This window comes from Heterodontus francisci, chromosome 26 (assembly GCF_036365525.1).
Source record: "Heterodontus francisci isolate sHetFra1 chromosome 26, sHetFra1.hap1, whole genome shotgun sequence".
Lineage (NCBI taxonomy): Eukaryota > Metazoa > Chordata > Chondrichthyes > Heterodontiformes > Heterodontidae > Heterodontus > Heterodontus francisci.
In genome coordinates, this window is record NC_090396.1 from 62,513,725 (window position 1) to 62,529,493 (window position 15,769).

The 15,769-nt window shown below is 40.4% G+C and overlaps 1 protein-coding gene across 1 annotated transcript in view; it reads left to right on the plus strand.

Annotated features, from left to right (window-relative positions):
• The window catches only part of rnf213a (ring finger protein 213a), a 237,406-nt gene that overhangs the window by 211,515 nt on the left and 10,122 nt on the right, over positions 1–15,769 (plus strand). The window contains exons 58-64 of the mRNA XM_068058651.1: positions 1,171–1,419; positions 4,201–4,333; positions 4,423–4,506; positions 5,921–6,104; positions 6,868–7,069; positions 7,235–7,312; positions 15,319–15,516. Coding sequence (XP_067914752.1) covers positions 1,171–1,419; positions 4,201–4,333; positions 4,423–4,506; positions 5,921–6,104; positions 6,868–7,069; positions 7,235–7,312; positions 15,319–15,516 — 1,128 coding nt within the window. The remainder of the gene's footprint in view (positions 1–1,170; positions 1,420–4,200; positions 4,334–4,422; positions 4,507–5,920; positions 6,105–6,867; positions 7,070–7,234; positions 7,313–15,318; positions 15,517–15,769) is intronic.

Here is a 15,769-nt window from a genome sequence, read left to right on the forward strand (position 1 = left end):
ATACCTGCTTTTATTTCACCTCATCCGGGGGAGTTACCAGATTGTTTCAATTCGGCTGCTGCTTTCTTCGATTTGGAAAGCTTAAAGATATATATATATATATTGTAACCTGTGGAGCGACAGAACTGAATTGACAGTGTGTTACTCCCACCGCCATCAGAATCATATATTTTGGTTGGGGGCTTTATCCTGAGCAGTTGTAGCAGAAGCATATGAACCCAAAGGACAGGCTTTTGAGAGGCTGAGGCCTCTGAGTACAAAGGGGATCAAAGACAGAAAGAGACTTTTATAGGTAGGGTTAATCATTATGAAATATGCATACTTTTTATGTTTTAATTAAGTTCGTAATGTTGTTTTGAGCCTTTAATAGAGAAGAAAGGTGACACATGGTTCAGTAGGTTAAGTTTCTGCTTTTTCTTTGGTAGATTTCCAACATTTCATAGTTAGAATTCTCATTGAGCCAGTCAGGTACAAAAATGTACATACAACAGTGATGAAAATGTGTACTTGGGTACTATTTTTAATTAAAGGGTACATACTAGTGCATTTCCCAAGGCACTGCTCATAGTGAGTTGCATAATCACTGGTTTATGATAACTATGCTATGTAATACACAATGTATTATTCTGCTGCTGGTGGTACTGTTTGCCTTAGGGCCACAAAGTTTAATTGTCACCTCAACATTGGTGAGGTCGATCATAGTTTAATTGTTCTTTGGTAAGGGATGTTTGCAAATTGCAAGGTTGTTGAAAATTTCAGGTTACAGATTAGATTCTAGTATTTTTTTAAATTAATCAGGGTCTGATGAATCCGAAGATCTTTCCAGAGATGGGAATTCAGTAGTTCTAGTATTAAACTCTTTTTTCAGCGATGAACATAGTAGATCAAGTCGCCAGCTGCCAATGCTATATTAATAAAGTTGGCATACAAAATAACATTGACTACTATTCAAAAGTAATTCATTGGCTGAAAAGCACTTTGGATGTCCCGAGGATATTAAAGACACTTGGTAAATGCACGTTTTTGTTTTGTTTTGATTTCTCTCTGCATGCTTTTCTTTGTTTTTAGTAATTTTAGTTTTTAAACTGTCACAAAGAAATTTTCATGTAGATAAGTGTGAATATAATTAAAACTTGTCATCATTTCACCTGTGGAAGTTTATTTTAACAGGACCTGGATAGAAAGCTTGTTGATGTTAACAGCCGAATAAGTCAGGATAAGAGAATATGTTCAAATCCTATTGTCAAAATTGTGTATGGGGACCCCAAAACATTCCTTAAACTACCTCAAGAAAATGCCCTGCACTGTTCTACTATATGGAGCTGTAGAAAAAGAATATCAATTGAACATTTGAGACACATAGTGGAACATAAGGATGGGAAAGATGCTGTACCTATCCTGTGGAGGTTTTTACAAAAGGTATTTGGTGCAGCTTGTTTTATAGTCTTGTATATATTCTTGTAAAGTTTTATTTCTTTACGGGGGTGAGGGAAAGCTTGCTGCAAGTTGAAAGAATCCACTTGCTGAGTGCATACAGTCCAGTGAATTGCTAACTAGCATGAACGTTCTCTGCTCCTTCCAAGGATAACTCTTAAAGTTCTGTGACTCTTTAGAGAAAAATACTTTATACTCATTCTTTGTAAAATTATATATTTAAAATCTCAGTGGCAAATATTTTCAACATTATGGCCACATGGTGCACAGAAAGATGAAATTCTACACAAAATATCTATTAAAAAGTGCTGGAAATAGCAGGTGTGGCAGCAACTGTGGAGAGAGAAGCAAAGTTAACATTTCTGATGAAAGGTCATAGACCTGAAAAGTTAACTTTACTTCACAAGTTGCTTCACAAATGGGTGTTGGAAAAGGATACCAAGCCTGAACAGTGTTGTTGAGAAAAATAAAGGAAACTGAAATCTTGGTTGAAGAGATGTGTTTTGAGAAGGTCTTTATGGATTGAGAAAGATGTGGAGAGAGAGTAGGACTGAGGCAGCTAAAAGCTGCATTACCATTGGTGGGGTGAAGGGAGGGGAGATGAAAACAAGACTGCCATTGGAGTGGTAAAATATAAAGGAGGGATTATAGGATTGCAGCGAGGCCCTGAGGGATTTATAAACTGGCATAATTATTTAAAATTTAATATACTGTGATATGTTGAACCAGTGAAGGTCAGTGAGGACTGAAGGAATGGACGAATGGGAGTTGGTGTGGGACTGGGTGCAAGTTGCAGAGTTTTAGACAAGTTGGAGTGTATGAAGGGAGGAGACTGAGCGGCCAGGAAGGAGAGCATTGGAATAGTCTTCTGAAATTGACAGGGCAAGGATTTGAGTACAAATAGAGTCATCGAGTTATGCAGCACAGAAACAGGCCCTTCCGCCCATCATGTTTGTGCCAGCCATCAAGCACCTATCTATTCTAATCCCATTTTCCAGCACTTGGCCCATAGCCTTGTATGCTATGGCATTTCAAGTGCACATCTAAATACTTTTTAAATGTTGTGAGGGTTCCTGCCTCAACCACCCCTTCAGGTAGTGTGTTTCAGATTCCAACCACCCTCTGGGTGAAAAAACTTTTCACAAATCCCCTCTAAACCTCCTGCCCCTTACCTTAAATTTATGCCCCCTGGTTCTTGATCCCTCCGCTAAGGGACAAAGTTTCTTCCTATCTATCCTATCAATGCCCATCATAATTTTGTATAGCTCAATCATGTCCCCCCTCAGCCTTCTCTGCTCTAAGGAAAACAACCCGAGCCTATCCAGTCTCTCTTCATAGCTGAAATAATCCAGCCCAGGCAACATCCTGGTGAATCTCCTCTGCACCCTCTCCCGTGCAATCGCATCCTTCCTATAGTGTGGTGACCAGAACTGTACACATTACTCCAACTGTGGCCTAACTAGCGTTTTATACAGCTCCATCATAACCTCCCTGCTCTTATATTCTATGCCTCGGCTAATAAAGGCAAGTATACCATATGCCTTCCTAACCACCTTATCCATCTGCTGCCTTCAGTGATCTGTGAACAAATACACCAAGGTCCCTGTGACCCTCTACTTCCTAGGGTCCTACCATCTATTGTATATTCCCTTGCCTTGTTGGTCCTCCCAAAATGCATCACATCACACTTCTCAGGATTAAATTCCATTTGCCACTGCTCCGTCCATCTTACCAGCCCATCTATATCATTCTGTAATCTAAGGATTTCATCCTCACTATTTACGACACCACCAATTTTCATGTCATCTGCGAATTTACTGATCATACCTCCTATATTCACATCTAAATCATTAATGTACACTACAAACAGCAAGGGTCCCAGCACCAATCCCTGTGGTACACCACTGGTCACAGGCTTCCACTCGCAAAAACAGCCCTCGACCATCACCCCCTACCTCCTGCCACTAAGCCAGTTTTGGATCCAATTTGCCAAATTGGCCTGGATCCCATGGGCTCGTACCTTCTTAACCAACTCCTATGCGGGACCTTATCAAAATGCCTTACTGAAGTTCATGTAGACTACATCAACTGCTTTACCCTCATCTACACATTTTGTCACCTCCTTGAAAATTTCAATCAAGTTTGTTAGACACGATCTCCCCCAGACAAAGCTGTCCTGACTATCCCTGATTATTCCGTGACACTCTCAGTGGCGATTAATCCTGTCCCTCAGAATTTTCTCCAATAGTTTCCCAACCACTGATGTTAGACTCACCGGCCTATAATTATCTGGTCTATCCCTGCTACCCTTCTTCAATAATGGTACCACATTTGCTGTCCTCCAGTCCTCTGGCACCTCTCCCGTGGCCAGAGAGGATCTGAAAATTTGTGTTAGAGCCCCTGCTATCACCTCCTTTGCCTCACATAACAGCCTGGGATATATCTCATCTGGGCCTGGGTATTTATCCACTTTTAAGCCTGCTAAAACAACTAATACTTCCTCCATTTCAATGCTAATTTGTTCAAATATATCAAATGTTGAATTGTTATATTTTAGGATAAGATGTATTGGAATATTCCACTATCGAAGTGCACAGCTTATTTCATTGTTTTCTCTGTTCATACTTACTTAGTATGTCATTGTTAACAGCACAAATCTTCCTTATGTGTGAAGTAGTGAACTGTAACTTGCTGATACAAGTTCTATCATAGGTATAATCTATGGCATTTCTGTAAACTGTAATAAAAAAATCTCCTAATGTGCAGGAAGCTCAGTTAAAGTTGGTGAAGTTCCTGCCGGAATTACTGGCACTTCAGTATGACTTGGTGAAACGATTTCAGAATGCAACTGATGTACCTGCGCAATCTGTTCATGAGTTTCTTCAGACCTTTAGTCCAGGTAATTACATTTCACAATGCAACTCAGACTTAAGTCCGTTCTGAACAAATTATCTGTTCTTATTCCAACATGTGCTTTCATTTCTTCAGAGTCTGTAAAGCGTACATTTGCATCCCGAATCTCATGCTTCCTAGATGTGTGGAATCAACTTCGAACATTCCTTGTTACTAATGGTAAGTGTTAACCTGTATAATAACATTTAATAAATAAAAAATTATTTGCTGGCAAGTAATCCTACAAAGAATATTGTATTTTAGTCATAACTTGGTTTGTTTGTATTGTGATGATATCAGCAGGATATATTTTTGATCCAAGTATAGGATATCAATTAACTAAATATTCCAGGTAGAGCAGCATACCCAAACAATGGCTCATGGACCATTTCTCATGCCTGAGCCTTGGCAATCCACTCTACTAGGCCTGTACAATTCAGTCTTTCTTGCACTCGCATTTCTTACTTGATTTGTCCTGTTTGAATTTTCTGAGCCTGAAGATGCACATAAGATCATATGAATTAGGAGCAGGAGTAGGCCATTCGGCTTTTCGAGCCGATTTGATAAGATCATGGCTGATCTGATTGTCGCCTCAACTCGACTTCCTTGTCTACCCCCTATACCCTTTGACTCCCTTGTCAATCAAGAATCTGTCTAACTTGACCTTAAAAATATTCAATGACCCTGCCTCCACTGTTCTCTGGGGAAGAGAATTCCACAAACTAATGACCCTCTCAAAAAAATTCTCCCATCTCTGTCTTAAATGGGAGATTTTTAAACTGTGTCCCCTAGTTCTAGTCTCTCCCATAAGGGGAAACATCCTCTCAGCATCCACCCTGTCAAGTCCCCTCCAGGTCACTTCTTGTTTTGTAAAATACCAAGACAGCACTTCTTCCCTCACTGCGCCGAATTCGTTCACTCACCAAATTCCCAGAGTTAAGTACTGTGTAGATGCAGTACTCCGTCGAGCTAGACTTTGTGCTACTTACTTTACCCTCTGACTTGGAGGCAAGAGTGCTGCCAACTAAGCCACAGCTGACACTAATCTATTAGAATTTAATGTATTTTAACCATAGCTTGCAATAAATGCAAACTAATAGGAGCATTGACTTAAATTTTTACTTCTAAGATACCATAGTATATGTCTAAGCAGCCTGCCAAAACACAATAGTTTGGGCACTTCTGAGGTGGAGGAGCTCAATGAAATTATTAAAGGCATCCAAAAAAAGTCATTTATGACATTGAAGGAGGCCATTCGGCCCATTGAGTCCATGACAGCTCTCCACGGAGCTATCCAGTCAGTCCCACTCACTGCTCAATCTCTGTAGCTCTGCAAGTTTATTTCCTTCATGTGGGCATCCAATTTCCTTTCAAAGCCATTGATTGTCTCCACTTCCACCACCCTTGTGGGTAGCAAGATCCAGGTCATTACCACCCACTGCGTAAAAAAGTTCTTCCTCACATCCCCCCTACATCTCTTGCCCAAAACCTTCAATCTGTGTCCTGTAGTCCTTGTATCATGTACCAGGATTTCAATATTTTTAATTCTAAAGATAATGGACTTTTTTTTTTTACAAATCACAAACTTTTACAGGTGAAATTAAGATTCCCGAGGCGTACTGTGCTTTTGATTTGGACGTGCACAACTGCAAACTTGAAGTTCTGTTCCCCCGTCGACAGGATCTTGGATTATGCTCTACTGCGTTAGTTAGCTACCTTATAGCTCTTCAGAATGACTTTGTTTATACGGTGGAGAAGTACACTGGCAAGTCTACACCGTGAGTTTATTTCTATGTGCACTGGTGCTTTCTAGCAGCAGAGTTGCCCAGCTAAATTGAATGATCGTGTTTTCTTCCACCTTTTTCTTATCTCGTGTTTCCTTTGAACAAAGTAAAATCAAATTTTCATTATTTAAAAAAGGCAAATGAAAATCAGAAACCCCAAAACCCAAGGGAGAATTTTTTTCAAAATTATAAATATGTGGGCTTGCAAGTTAGGGTGAATTATGGACAGCTTGTGTAGCAACAGTAATGTAAAATATATAAGGGTCTTACCATGCCTAATGTTTGCAAAACATCAGCATTTGGAGGTCAGTTTGGTCATTTCCCATTGGTATGACCTCAGAAGTATAGATAAAGGATTCTCCCAATTTGGAACTAATGGACTGCAGTGGTTTAAGAAGGCAGCTCACCGTCGCCTTCTCGAGAGTAGTTAGGGATTGGCAACAAATGCTGGCCTTGCCAGCAATGCTCACATCCCAAGTACGAATAAAGAAAAAAAAAATTGACATTACTATTGGAAGGTCACAGTGATAGAAGGTGTACAGAATGTAAATGCCTGTTTCATGAGTAATGATTTAAAAACTCAATCTACATCTCAAAAGTGACTTGTATTCTCTAAGGTTTACAAATATGTAGCACATGAGTAAAACTCTCTTGGCCAAGAAGGATACATGACCCCATCAATGATTCAAACATATAAAATGATTGTTTTCAGTCTTGTACTCATCTTAACAAACTGCATATTTTTTGAACTTTATAGATACTCAGTCAATCCATCGGATGTAGCTGACTTGCACGTAATCAAATATGAGGTTGGGAGAGACCTGATTCCTCTCATTTCATCTAACTGCCAATACACTATGGAAAAAGGAGGGGAAACTGTGTTTGAGTATGACCTGAAGAGAATTGAACAGCAAATTACGAACAGATTCTTAAAAGGAAAACCACTTATAAGCTTAATGGTAAGTCAAAATAGGAACTATAAATGAGAATTGTTCTTATAACTACAGTTTTGTAAATAAATCTATATATGCTAAGTCAGCTGTGAGAACCATATCCCAGTATTAGATCTTATGAATTATGCTAATATGTGCCCTGCATAGACACCCTTTTCTTCAATTTTTCAGGGAATACCAACACTGATTTACAGACAAGACCGCAATTATGAAAACATCTTTAAAGATGTGAAGAACAAGCTGCCTCAGGTACTTCTTATTTTGATGTTTCAAATGGGCTAGAAAGATAGCTTTGTGCAATAATAAAACAAAATGCTGGAAATACTCAACTGGTCAGGCAACATCTGTGAAGAGCGAGTTAATATTTCAAGCCAATGACCTTTCATTAGAACTGTAAGTAATTAATGATTTAACACTTTCTATGGGAGGAAAGAACAAAAGAAAAGGTCTGCGTTACTGTGGCAGGCAGGAGGGATTAAATGACAAAAGGGATAATGGTGCATGGTAAAAGTGGGTGGTAATGGGATAAGTAACGGAACACAAGACGGTTCCATAGGAGGTGTGAATAGTGCACAATGTTGTCTCTCTCTTTATACCAAACTTTGAATCCAAACCTAAATAGGGTAGTTATACAATTTAGGAATGGTTTTCAAGTTTTGTTTTTAATTGTTGTGGGTTCATATTGCGTCAGTGCTCCAAGTGTGTATTTTTGTTAGTTTTGCACCCGAGAACTCTGTTTATTAAGTAAACTATGGTAGTATTTTTTTCTATTGCCAAAATTCATTCTTTGAAGAGCACAGAAGATGAAAAAAGGCAATGAAATACTGTCACATTAGAACTTTATTGAAAATAAACTGTTCCCCCTAGAAAAAGAAATTCCACGATCCTAGAAACTGCAGGAGTACATGATTTTTAAAAAATTCCTATTCCTGCGGAAGAGGTTTCGGCCGAGGCAGGAGGAGTGCACTACTGTTCTAGTTCCACTTCTCCACAGGTCACAACATGTATTTAAATTTTTTTTCCACTTGCCCATCATCATGCAGGCCCCCTGCCAAGAATGAGGTGTATTAATTTTGTCATAAGAGCATTGATTTTAAACTGTTAGTGAAGAAAGGACTTGTTTAAAAAAAAATCACCAGACACTTGGCTGGAAAAACATTTGCATACTAACAGACAGTGCTTGTGGAGACAAAGGACCAATCCCTGACACATTCAACCTACAATGGATTTTGATCCCCAGACAGTGAAGGAGGTAAGTAAGCGCATTCCAGGGCCTGCTAAAGTAATACAATCCACAAGGGGCCAGGACTGGTTGGACCAGCTGGTCACATGATTAACTGGCTGGTCCAGGGTTTTTTGAACTAGCCACAGTGTTTGAACTCAAAGACTGTTTGCTCCTGGAGTGAGAAGATCCCTCCTGTCTGCTCCCAACTCTTTCTCACAAGCCTCTGGACCCACTGAGGACACATGAACTTCAAGAGAAAAATCTCCTACATCGAACAAGGTTTAAGAAGAATACTGGGCCCCAACGAAAAGCAAGACCTACCTACAATGAAGGACTTTACAACGAGCTCGAAGAACAGTAACCAAAACCAACTTCAGATATTGCCTCAAACTTTTCCACTTTATTTTTTCTGCTCTTTTATGTCTTGATCTGCATGTGTGTATCGTGTATGCATGCTAGCGTGGGGGGTGTCATGTATCCATAGTCGTTAACCGAATTAGAGTTTAAGTTTAATAAAGTTCAACCTGTTTTCTTTAAACCTAAGAAAACCTGTTTGGGTAGTTTCTTTGCCTTATAATTGGAAGTTAGTGAATAAGGATTCACCAAGGGGGAGATAAAAACACGATGTGTTTAAAATTTAACCCTGTTATGGTAAGACCAGGTGAAGGCTGAGAGGGAACGTTAGACCCCTTTCTCACCTGGTGGTAACAGTAATTAAATTTGGGGGCGACCGTCCTGGATTTTACCCACAGACAAACGAGAGAAATTGGAATTGGGAAGCCAAATTGTTCCCAATCAAAAAGAGCAAGATTTCAATACAGGTTTTCTTGTGGTTGTGTGTGCTTGAATGCTAACATGTCTGCAACTGAAGCTAGTTGCTCCCCAAGTCAGGATGAAGTAACTTGGGATAAGTTAAAAACACTGTTTGTGGAGGAGTTGAGAAAAATGGCTGAGCAGTGTGGGATCACTCCATGTGGCAAGGCCAGGAAGTCTGAACTCCTAAGGCTAGTGGCCAGCCATTTTTCCCTTGAATCTGAAAAAGCACAAACAGGGTCAGAGATGGACTCTGATAGGCTATTGCTAGCAAAGATACAATTGGAACATAGGAAAGTGGAATTTAAGGAAAGAGCCTTCCAGAAGGAATGTGAAGAAAATGAAAGGCAGGAGAGAGAGAGAGAACCTTCCAGAAAGAATGTGAAGAAAGAGAGCTGAAGTGGCTTGTGTTAACTAGGGGGGGGGGGGCGACAGAGTATCCCCAGTGAAAGCATGGCCAATATGGAGGAGCATTAAAACTATCTCAACTAATCCCAAAATTCAATGAGGAAGATGTGGAAGAGTTTTTTGTGCCTTTTGAGAAACTGGCAAGGCTGTTAAAATGACCAGCTGAGACTTGCCTCTTTTATTACAAAGCAAGCTAATCAGAAAAGCCCATGAGGTTTATTCCCTGTTTCCAGATGAGAGCTCATCAGATTATGAACTGACAAAAAATGCTATCCTTGGGGCATATAAATTAGTACCCAAAGTCTATCACCAAAAGTTTAGAACCCTCAGGAAGCAAGCTAATCAAACTTATCTGGGGTTTGAAAGAAGTAAGCAGCTGGCTTTTGACCTGTCGCAGTGGGCTGTTAAAGTACAGCTCAGCTATGAGACTATCAAAGAAGTAATTCTGTTCGAGGAATTTAAACACACTCTCTCCCACTCTCCATAAAGATCCATGTAGAGGAGCAGTGGGTTCAGAGAGCCCGGCAAGCAGCCGTTCTGGCTGATGAGTTTGCTTTAATTTATAAGTCGGTTTTCCAGAAGAGAATCTTTCCTAGTCACCCCCACAAATCCGAAAAGGACAAAGGGTGGGAAGGTGATAGAAACCCAAGCAGTCCTGGAAGAGAAAGAAAAGCAGGAAACACAGGGGGCACTCCTCCAGCCAAAAAACAAGGTGCTGTTAGCAGGAGTGAGACCTGGAGACCTGTGTGCTTCCATTGTAATAAGGCAGATCATCTAAAGGCTGACTGCTGGAAACTAAATGGAAAACCTGTAGGTTTAATCAGGGCACACCTGCTCAGTGAAGAAGGAACCCTGATGGAAAGCTCAGCAGAACAAGCTGTGGGTTTAACTGCAGTGAGAATGAGACCCAGGGAGCTTAATGCTGCAAGTGCAGGAAAATTTAATAGGATTCTTGAAGGTTATCGGGGTTTTGTGGCTGAAGGGAAAGTAACCCCATACCCCTCGAGTGGGGCAAACAAGCCCATAGGAATTCTCAGGGACACGGGCCACTCGATCTCTTTTACTGGGAAAAGGCCTGACCTTTCCCCCAGAGAGTGCAGTGAACACCAGAATGGTGGTGAATGGTATTGGAGGGCAGTGTATACCTGTACCTGTGCACCTGGAGTGCGACCTAGTTTTGGGACTGGTGACCGATTTGTCCCTAATTTGCCTGTGGACGGGGTTGACCTGCTCCCAGGTAATCTGGCGGGAGTGAAGGTGGTAGCGCCCTGTTGTCTTGTTTTGTCTACTCAATATGTGGTGCCTAATCTGCACTTACTCTAAAGAATTCAGAACAGCAGACTGGTGAAAGGTATCTCAAATGTTTTATTCACACATTAAATTATCAAGTACAAGCACTGACAACTTGACACGAGGTGATCATTCTCAGACTTTCAGCTGCCCTTTGTTCTGAGTCCCAGACTCAAGTGCTTCAGGTGAGTGTTGGTCCTGGGATCTCGTGCCATCCCAAGACTCAGTCAGGAGTTGAATCTTGTTTCTAAGACTTGCCCCTCTTTCTTACTCATAGGGATCTTGTATAAAGACTTAATGATAATTCATTATTTTGTTTAAGAGCCTGTCAGCACTTCTCATTTCTTACACTATCCCATTGTCTAACCATAGGTCTAATCATATCTCGTGTCCATAGCAACTCCTTTTTCTGGTATTTGCAAGGACATGGAGTCTGCTAGCATCGTGGCTAACCTAATTGTGTTTCAGCCTGTTTTTCTGGACTGTCTGCAATTCCTCTGGGCCATCTGTGTTCTGTTCCCCCTTTTTACCCAACCGCCCTATGTTTCAACACACGGTGTATTGTTGTGTGACTAGCCCTGTGTCTCAACTAAGTTCGGTCTGTTACTGGTTCCACAGTTCCCCACCCCCCCCCCCCCCCCCCGCCCTTTGATCTTGCAGGGCTATTACAATTACTATTACTTGTGCAATTACAACTTCATTTCCAAGGCAAGAGCATAAGCAGTGTAATGTTAAAGAACTCACAATTTAAGCATCACTATTACATAATTAATCACTTGTGTGAATATAATGCAGTCGCAATTTCATTTTTAGAGTACATTTACCATTCATTAATTCATTTTAATTACTCACTAATAGGTTATACAATTATCCTTAATTAACCGTTTGTATTTTTATAGAGCAAATTAGAATACTGATTGCCTTTAAGGTAACTGTCTAACCTGCGTTCATACATCCTCTCACATTTCTTAATCAATTTCTTAAGTTTCCAAATTAAGTACGTCACATATAACACCATGAGAACCAAAACCACTATCAGGACATGGGAGATAAATTTAAACCAGGGGTGTATCTGCACATTTAACCCCCAGTCCCATATGTTGTCCCACCAAGTAGAATCATCTTTCTTGTCAATCTCGTCTTGTAGCATCTTCGCTGTTGTTCCGGATTGTAGTACACTACAGCAATGGCTTCTAGCTGCTGTCTCTCTTTACCCAAGCGTGTGGGCAATAGCTGAATAGTATATTTGTATTCCCGGAGGTAATTTATCAAGTCCTCAATACTTTGTCACAATTATCGTTTCTGTCTTTCATTTATGCATGTCTGCCAACTCATCTTTCCTACTGTGGTTGGTATTTGTGGGTTGAAACAGAACGTACTGTTGCTCACGGGACAAGTCCAGTTATGTCTGTACTGGTATTCCTTAGCCATGGTATTTAATCAATATCTCCCCTTTCCCATATAGGCCACGTGGGTTAGCCCTGACAATGCTTTCCTAGTCTCCATGGTGCAATTTACAGTGGCATTAAATCCACATTTTGACTCTGCTGTTTTATATATAGGGTGAGGACAAATGACCACCTGGTTTTCTAGACTACACTTAGACAAGGTTGTCCCAACTATCTCCTTTCCAATTTTCACAATATAGGGCAATATATCATAGTATTTTATGTAATCCTGTCCCCTTCTTGCCCTTATATTTTCTACTACTTATAATTGCATCCCTAACTTATCTCTTGGAATTACAGGTATTCCCAACACTACTGCAATACTCATAGATCTTGTATTTACACACTCCTGACCTTTCCATACCGTAACAAGTTTTCTGAGTTGACACCTGGTAATTTTATCATTTGTGTGACTAGTTAAGTCCTCCAACTGGGTGTCACTTATCCAAACTGGCACCTGTCCTGCATCAATTTGCCTCACATTTTCCTGGGTTTTTTCTAACATCGACAAACTGTACGTACTACAAACACTCTCATTATTTGAAATATCGTGGACCTCTACCTTTTCTATTATACCATTAATAGTGTGAGCATGACCTTCCAGTACCCTTACCAGTCCTGTCACCACGTCCATCAAGTCCTGTCCTACTTTAGCTACACCACTCTGTCCCTTTTGTTCCTTTTTCAAAATATCCTTTACTAGTAGGTTGAGAGTCCTAACCTGCTGATATTGACAACTGAAGTTCCTGTGTTAAAGACTGTGGCTACGTCATTCACTAAGCTGCATTTACTCTTTCCCGTTATTATTCCCTCGTCACTGAACTTTTGTCCCACTAATTGTTGTAGTAGTACCTTGTACAACTCTCGGGTCTTAGGGCACCAGTCAGGTAGCTGGATATCTGAGATATTCAATAGTACCGGTACCAACTCATGCTGTATATTATATACTATTATATTCGTTTTTATTATTGCAACACCATTCTCTTGTCCCATAATTAGTCTGGGTTTGTGCAGGATGTGGGGGTTGGGGTTTCACCTGTCGTGTCAGTTAACATTGTGGTGGTATGAGGTAGAATTGTGGAGTGGGGCGGCTTCGAGTAAATTCCCCATGGCCCACTCCCGCTGCATTGGGAGATCTGATCGTGCTTAATTTTTGGCCTAAAGGTGAAGTTACCTAATCCTTTACTGCATCAAATCCTCACATAGCCTTGTGGTAGGGACCAACATGTGCTAGCATGGCTCCCATTCGCTGGGCAGCCCTGCTGCAGTTTTTTGAAAAGGCAAAGCCTTCAGTCCACATTGTGACTATTCTGTGACACTTGATGTCTGCAATTAAGTTCTTAAATTCTTAAAGCTGCTGGATCTCTTGCTGTGGCACCAGTTCTCATGTGGCCTTCGTACCTACCGTCACCTGCTTTAATAAAAAACACAAAGAATTCATTGTGGCTCTGCCCCTGAGCCCAATGGGTTAATTTTTCCAATTATATCTGTCAATTTAGAAATTTAAAATTTAAAAATGTCCAATATATATAAATTTTACTCTAATACAAAAATTGTGTGGTGGATTAAATAGAAAAACAACAGCTGCAGCAGGGTTAATATTTTTTGCTTGTCTCCAAGGGGCAGAGCAAAACCTTTTCAGATGCGTCACTTTACATAACATTTTAGAAAAAAAAACTTTCCCGATCAAAAAGAACTAAACTCCATTTTAAACCGTTTGTCTGTTTTTACTGGTTCTCAACTAAGTCCTCTGTTTTCACCGGTTTCACACCCCCCAATAGTGAAAGAAAGATCGCAGGAGGTCAGAGAGACAGGGCAGTGGCAGGAGACGGACCCCTCCAGTTTCCCTGAATGTGTATCTTATATTTTCTCTCTAGACCCTTTTTAATGAAATGCGCTTTTCTCAAATCGCATTTCATTTTGCTGGGTGTGGTGTTGTCGTACAGGCCCCACCTGCCAAGAGTGAGGCAAATTAATTTTGTTATATGAACATTGATTTTAAACTGTTAGAGGAGTGTAGAAAGGACTTGTTTTAAAAAAATAAAATTACCAGACACTTGGCTGGAAAAACATTTGCTTACTAACCGACAGTGCTTGTGGAGACAAAGGACCAATCCCTGACACATTCAACCCATGATGGATTTTGATCACCAGACAGTGAAGGGGTAAGGAAGCACATTCCAGGGCCTGCTAAGGTGATTAAAATCCACAAGGGGCCAGGACTGGTTAGACTAGCTGGTCACATGACTAACTGGCTGGTCCAAGATTTTTTGAACTAGCCACAGAGTGTTTGAACTCAAAGACTGTTTGCTTCTGGAGTGAGAAGATTCCTCCTGTCTGCTCCCATCTCTTTCTCGCAAGCCTCTGGACCCACTGAGGAAACATGAACTTCAAGAGAAAAGTCTCCGACATCGAACAAGGTTTAAGAAGAATACTGGGCCCGGAAGAAAAGCAAGACCTACCTACAATCAAGGACTTTACAACGAGCTCGAAGAACAGTAACCAAAACCATCTTCAGATATTTCCTAGAACAGTGTCAGAAGATCATTTTAGGCAGGCTTTCCAGGAAAAAATGCAGTAACAGGTTTCTGGCAGTTTCTTACACTTGCTTCTCAGCTTCTCAAGAGATGGAAAACTGGCAGACTTTTTCAAAGAGCTGGAACTGACTGAAGTGGGTGTTGCTCTTTTGGCAAGTTTTCTGCAACTATCTTTTCAAACCGTTGTCCATATGCCAACTCATTGTCCAAAGCGAAACCATAAACAATGTCAGGAGTCGGGCCTCTTGACCCCTTTAAATCTTGACTTGTCACCTCTCTGTAAACATATTCCCCAAGTCAAAAACAATCCCTGCTTGGTAATTATTTGAAGACAGGTGTTTTTCAGTAACAGTTAATAATCCAGACCTCTCAGTGACCCATTTAAAAAAAAAAATCCATGGACTCTTTTTTTAGTGTTCAACCACAAATCTTCAAAATTTAACAAAAAAAATGGAAGCACTTGTAATTTACAGACAGTTTCCTGTCAGTCCATCTTTATATTAAACTCATATCTACTAATGTTTTTCCTTTTAGGAATTACTGCCAAATTCAGTTATTAATGCCATAAGTGGTGAGTTACAATCATACAGTGATGTGTGTGAAGCATTCACTGCCGTGGAAGTCACTTTAGGATTTTTGGCCATGTCAGGGGGAGACCCTAATCTACAGCTGGTGGTCTATTTGAAGGAAGTATTGAAAATGGAAGATCAAACTGCACCTCCTGTAATGCAAGTAAGTACATATTAATCCTGATTGCATAATAGGTTGCTTTGGATCTCTTGTGTAAATTAACACAGACTCTGTTTTTTGCACTTCAGCCCTTTGGAAAGTATTCCTATTTTTGCACTAAATCTACAAGTATAAATGGATTTCCAATTTTTTCTTATTCGTAATTGGCAATGATGAGTAACAGGCCCTACTGTAATATTCGCACTTATTCATGCTGATGCTCAGTGCTTCTTGAAGTGTCAATGTGACTCAGTTG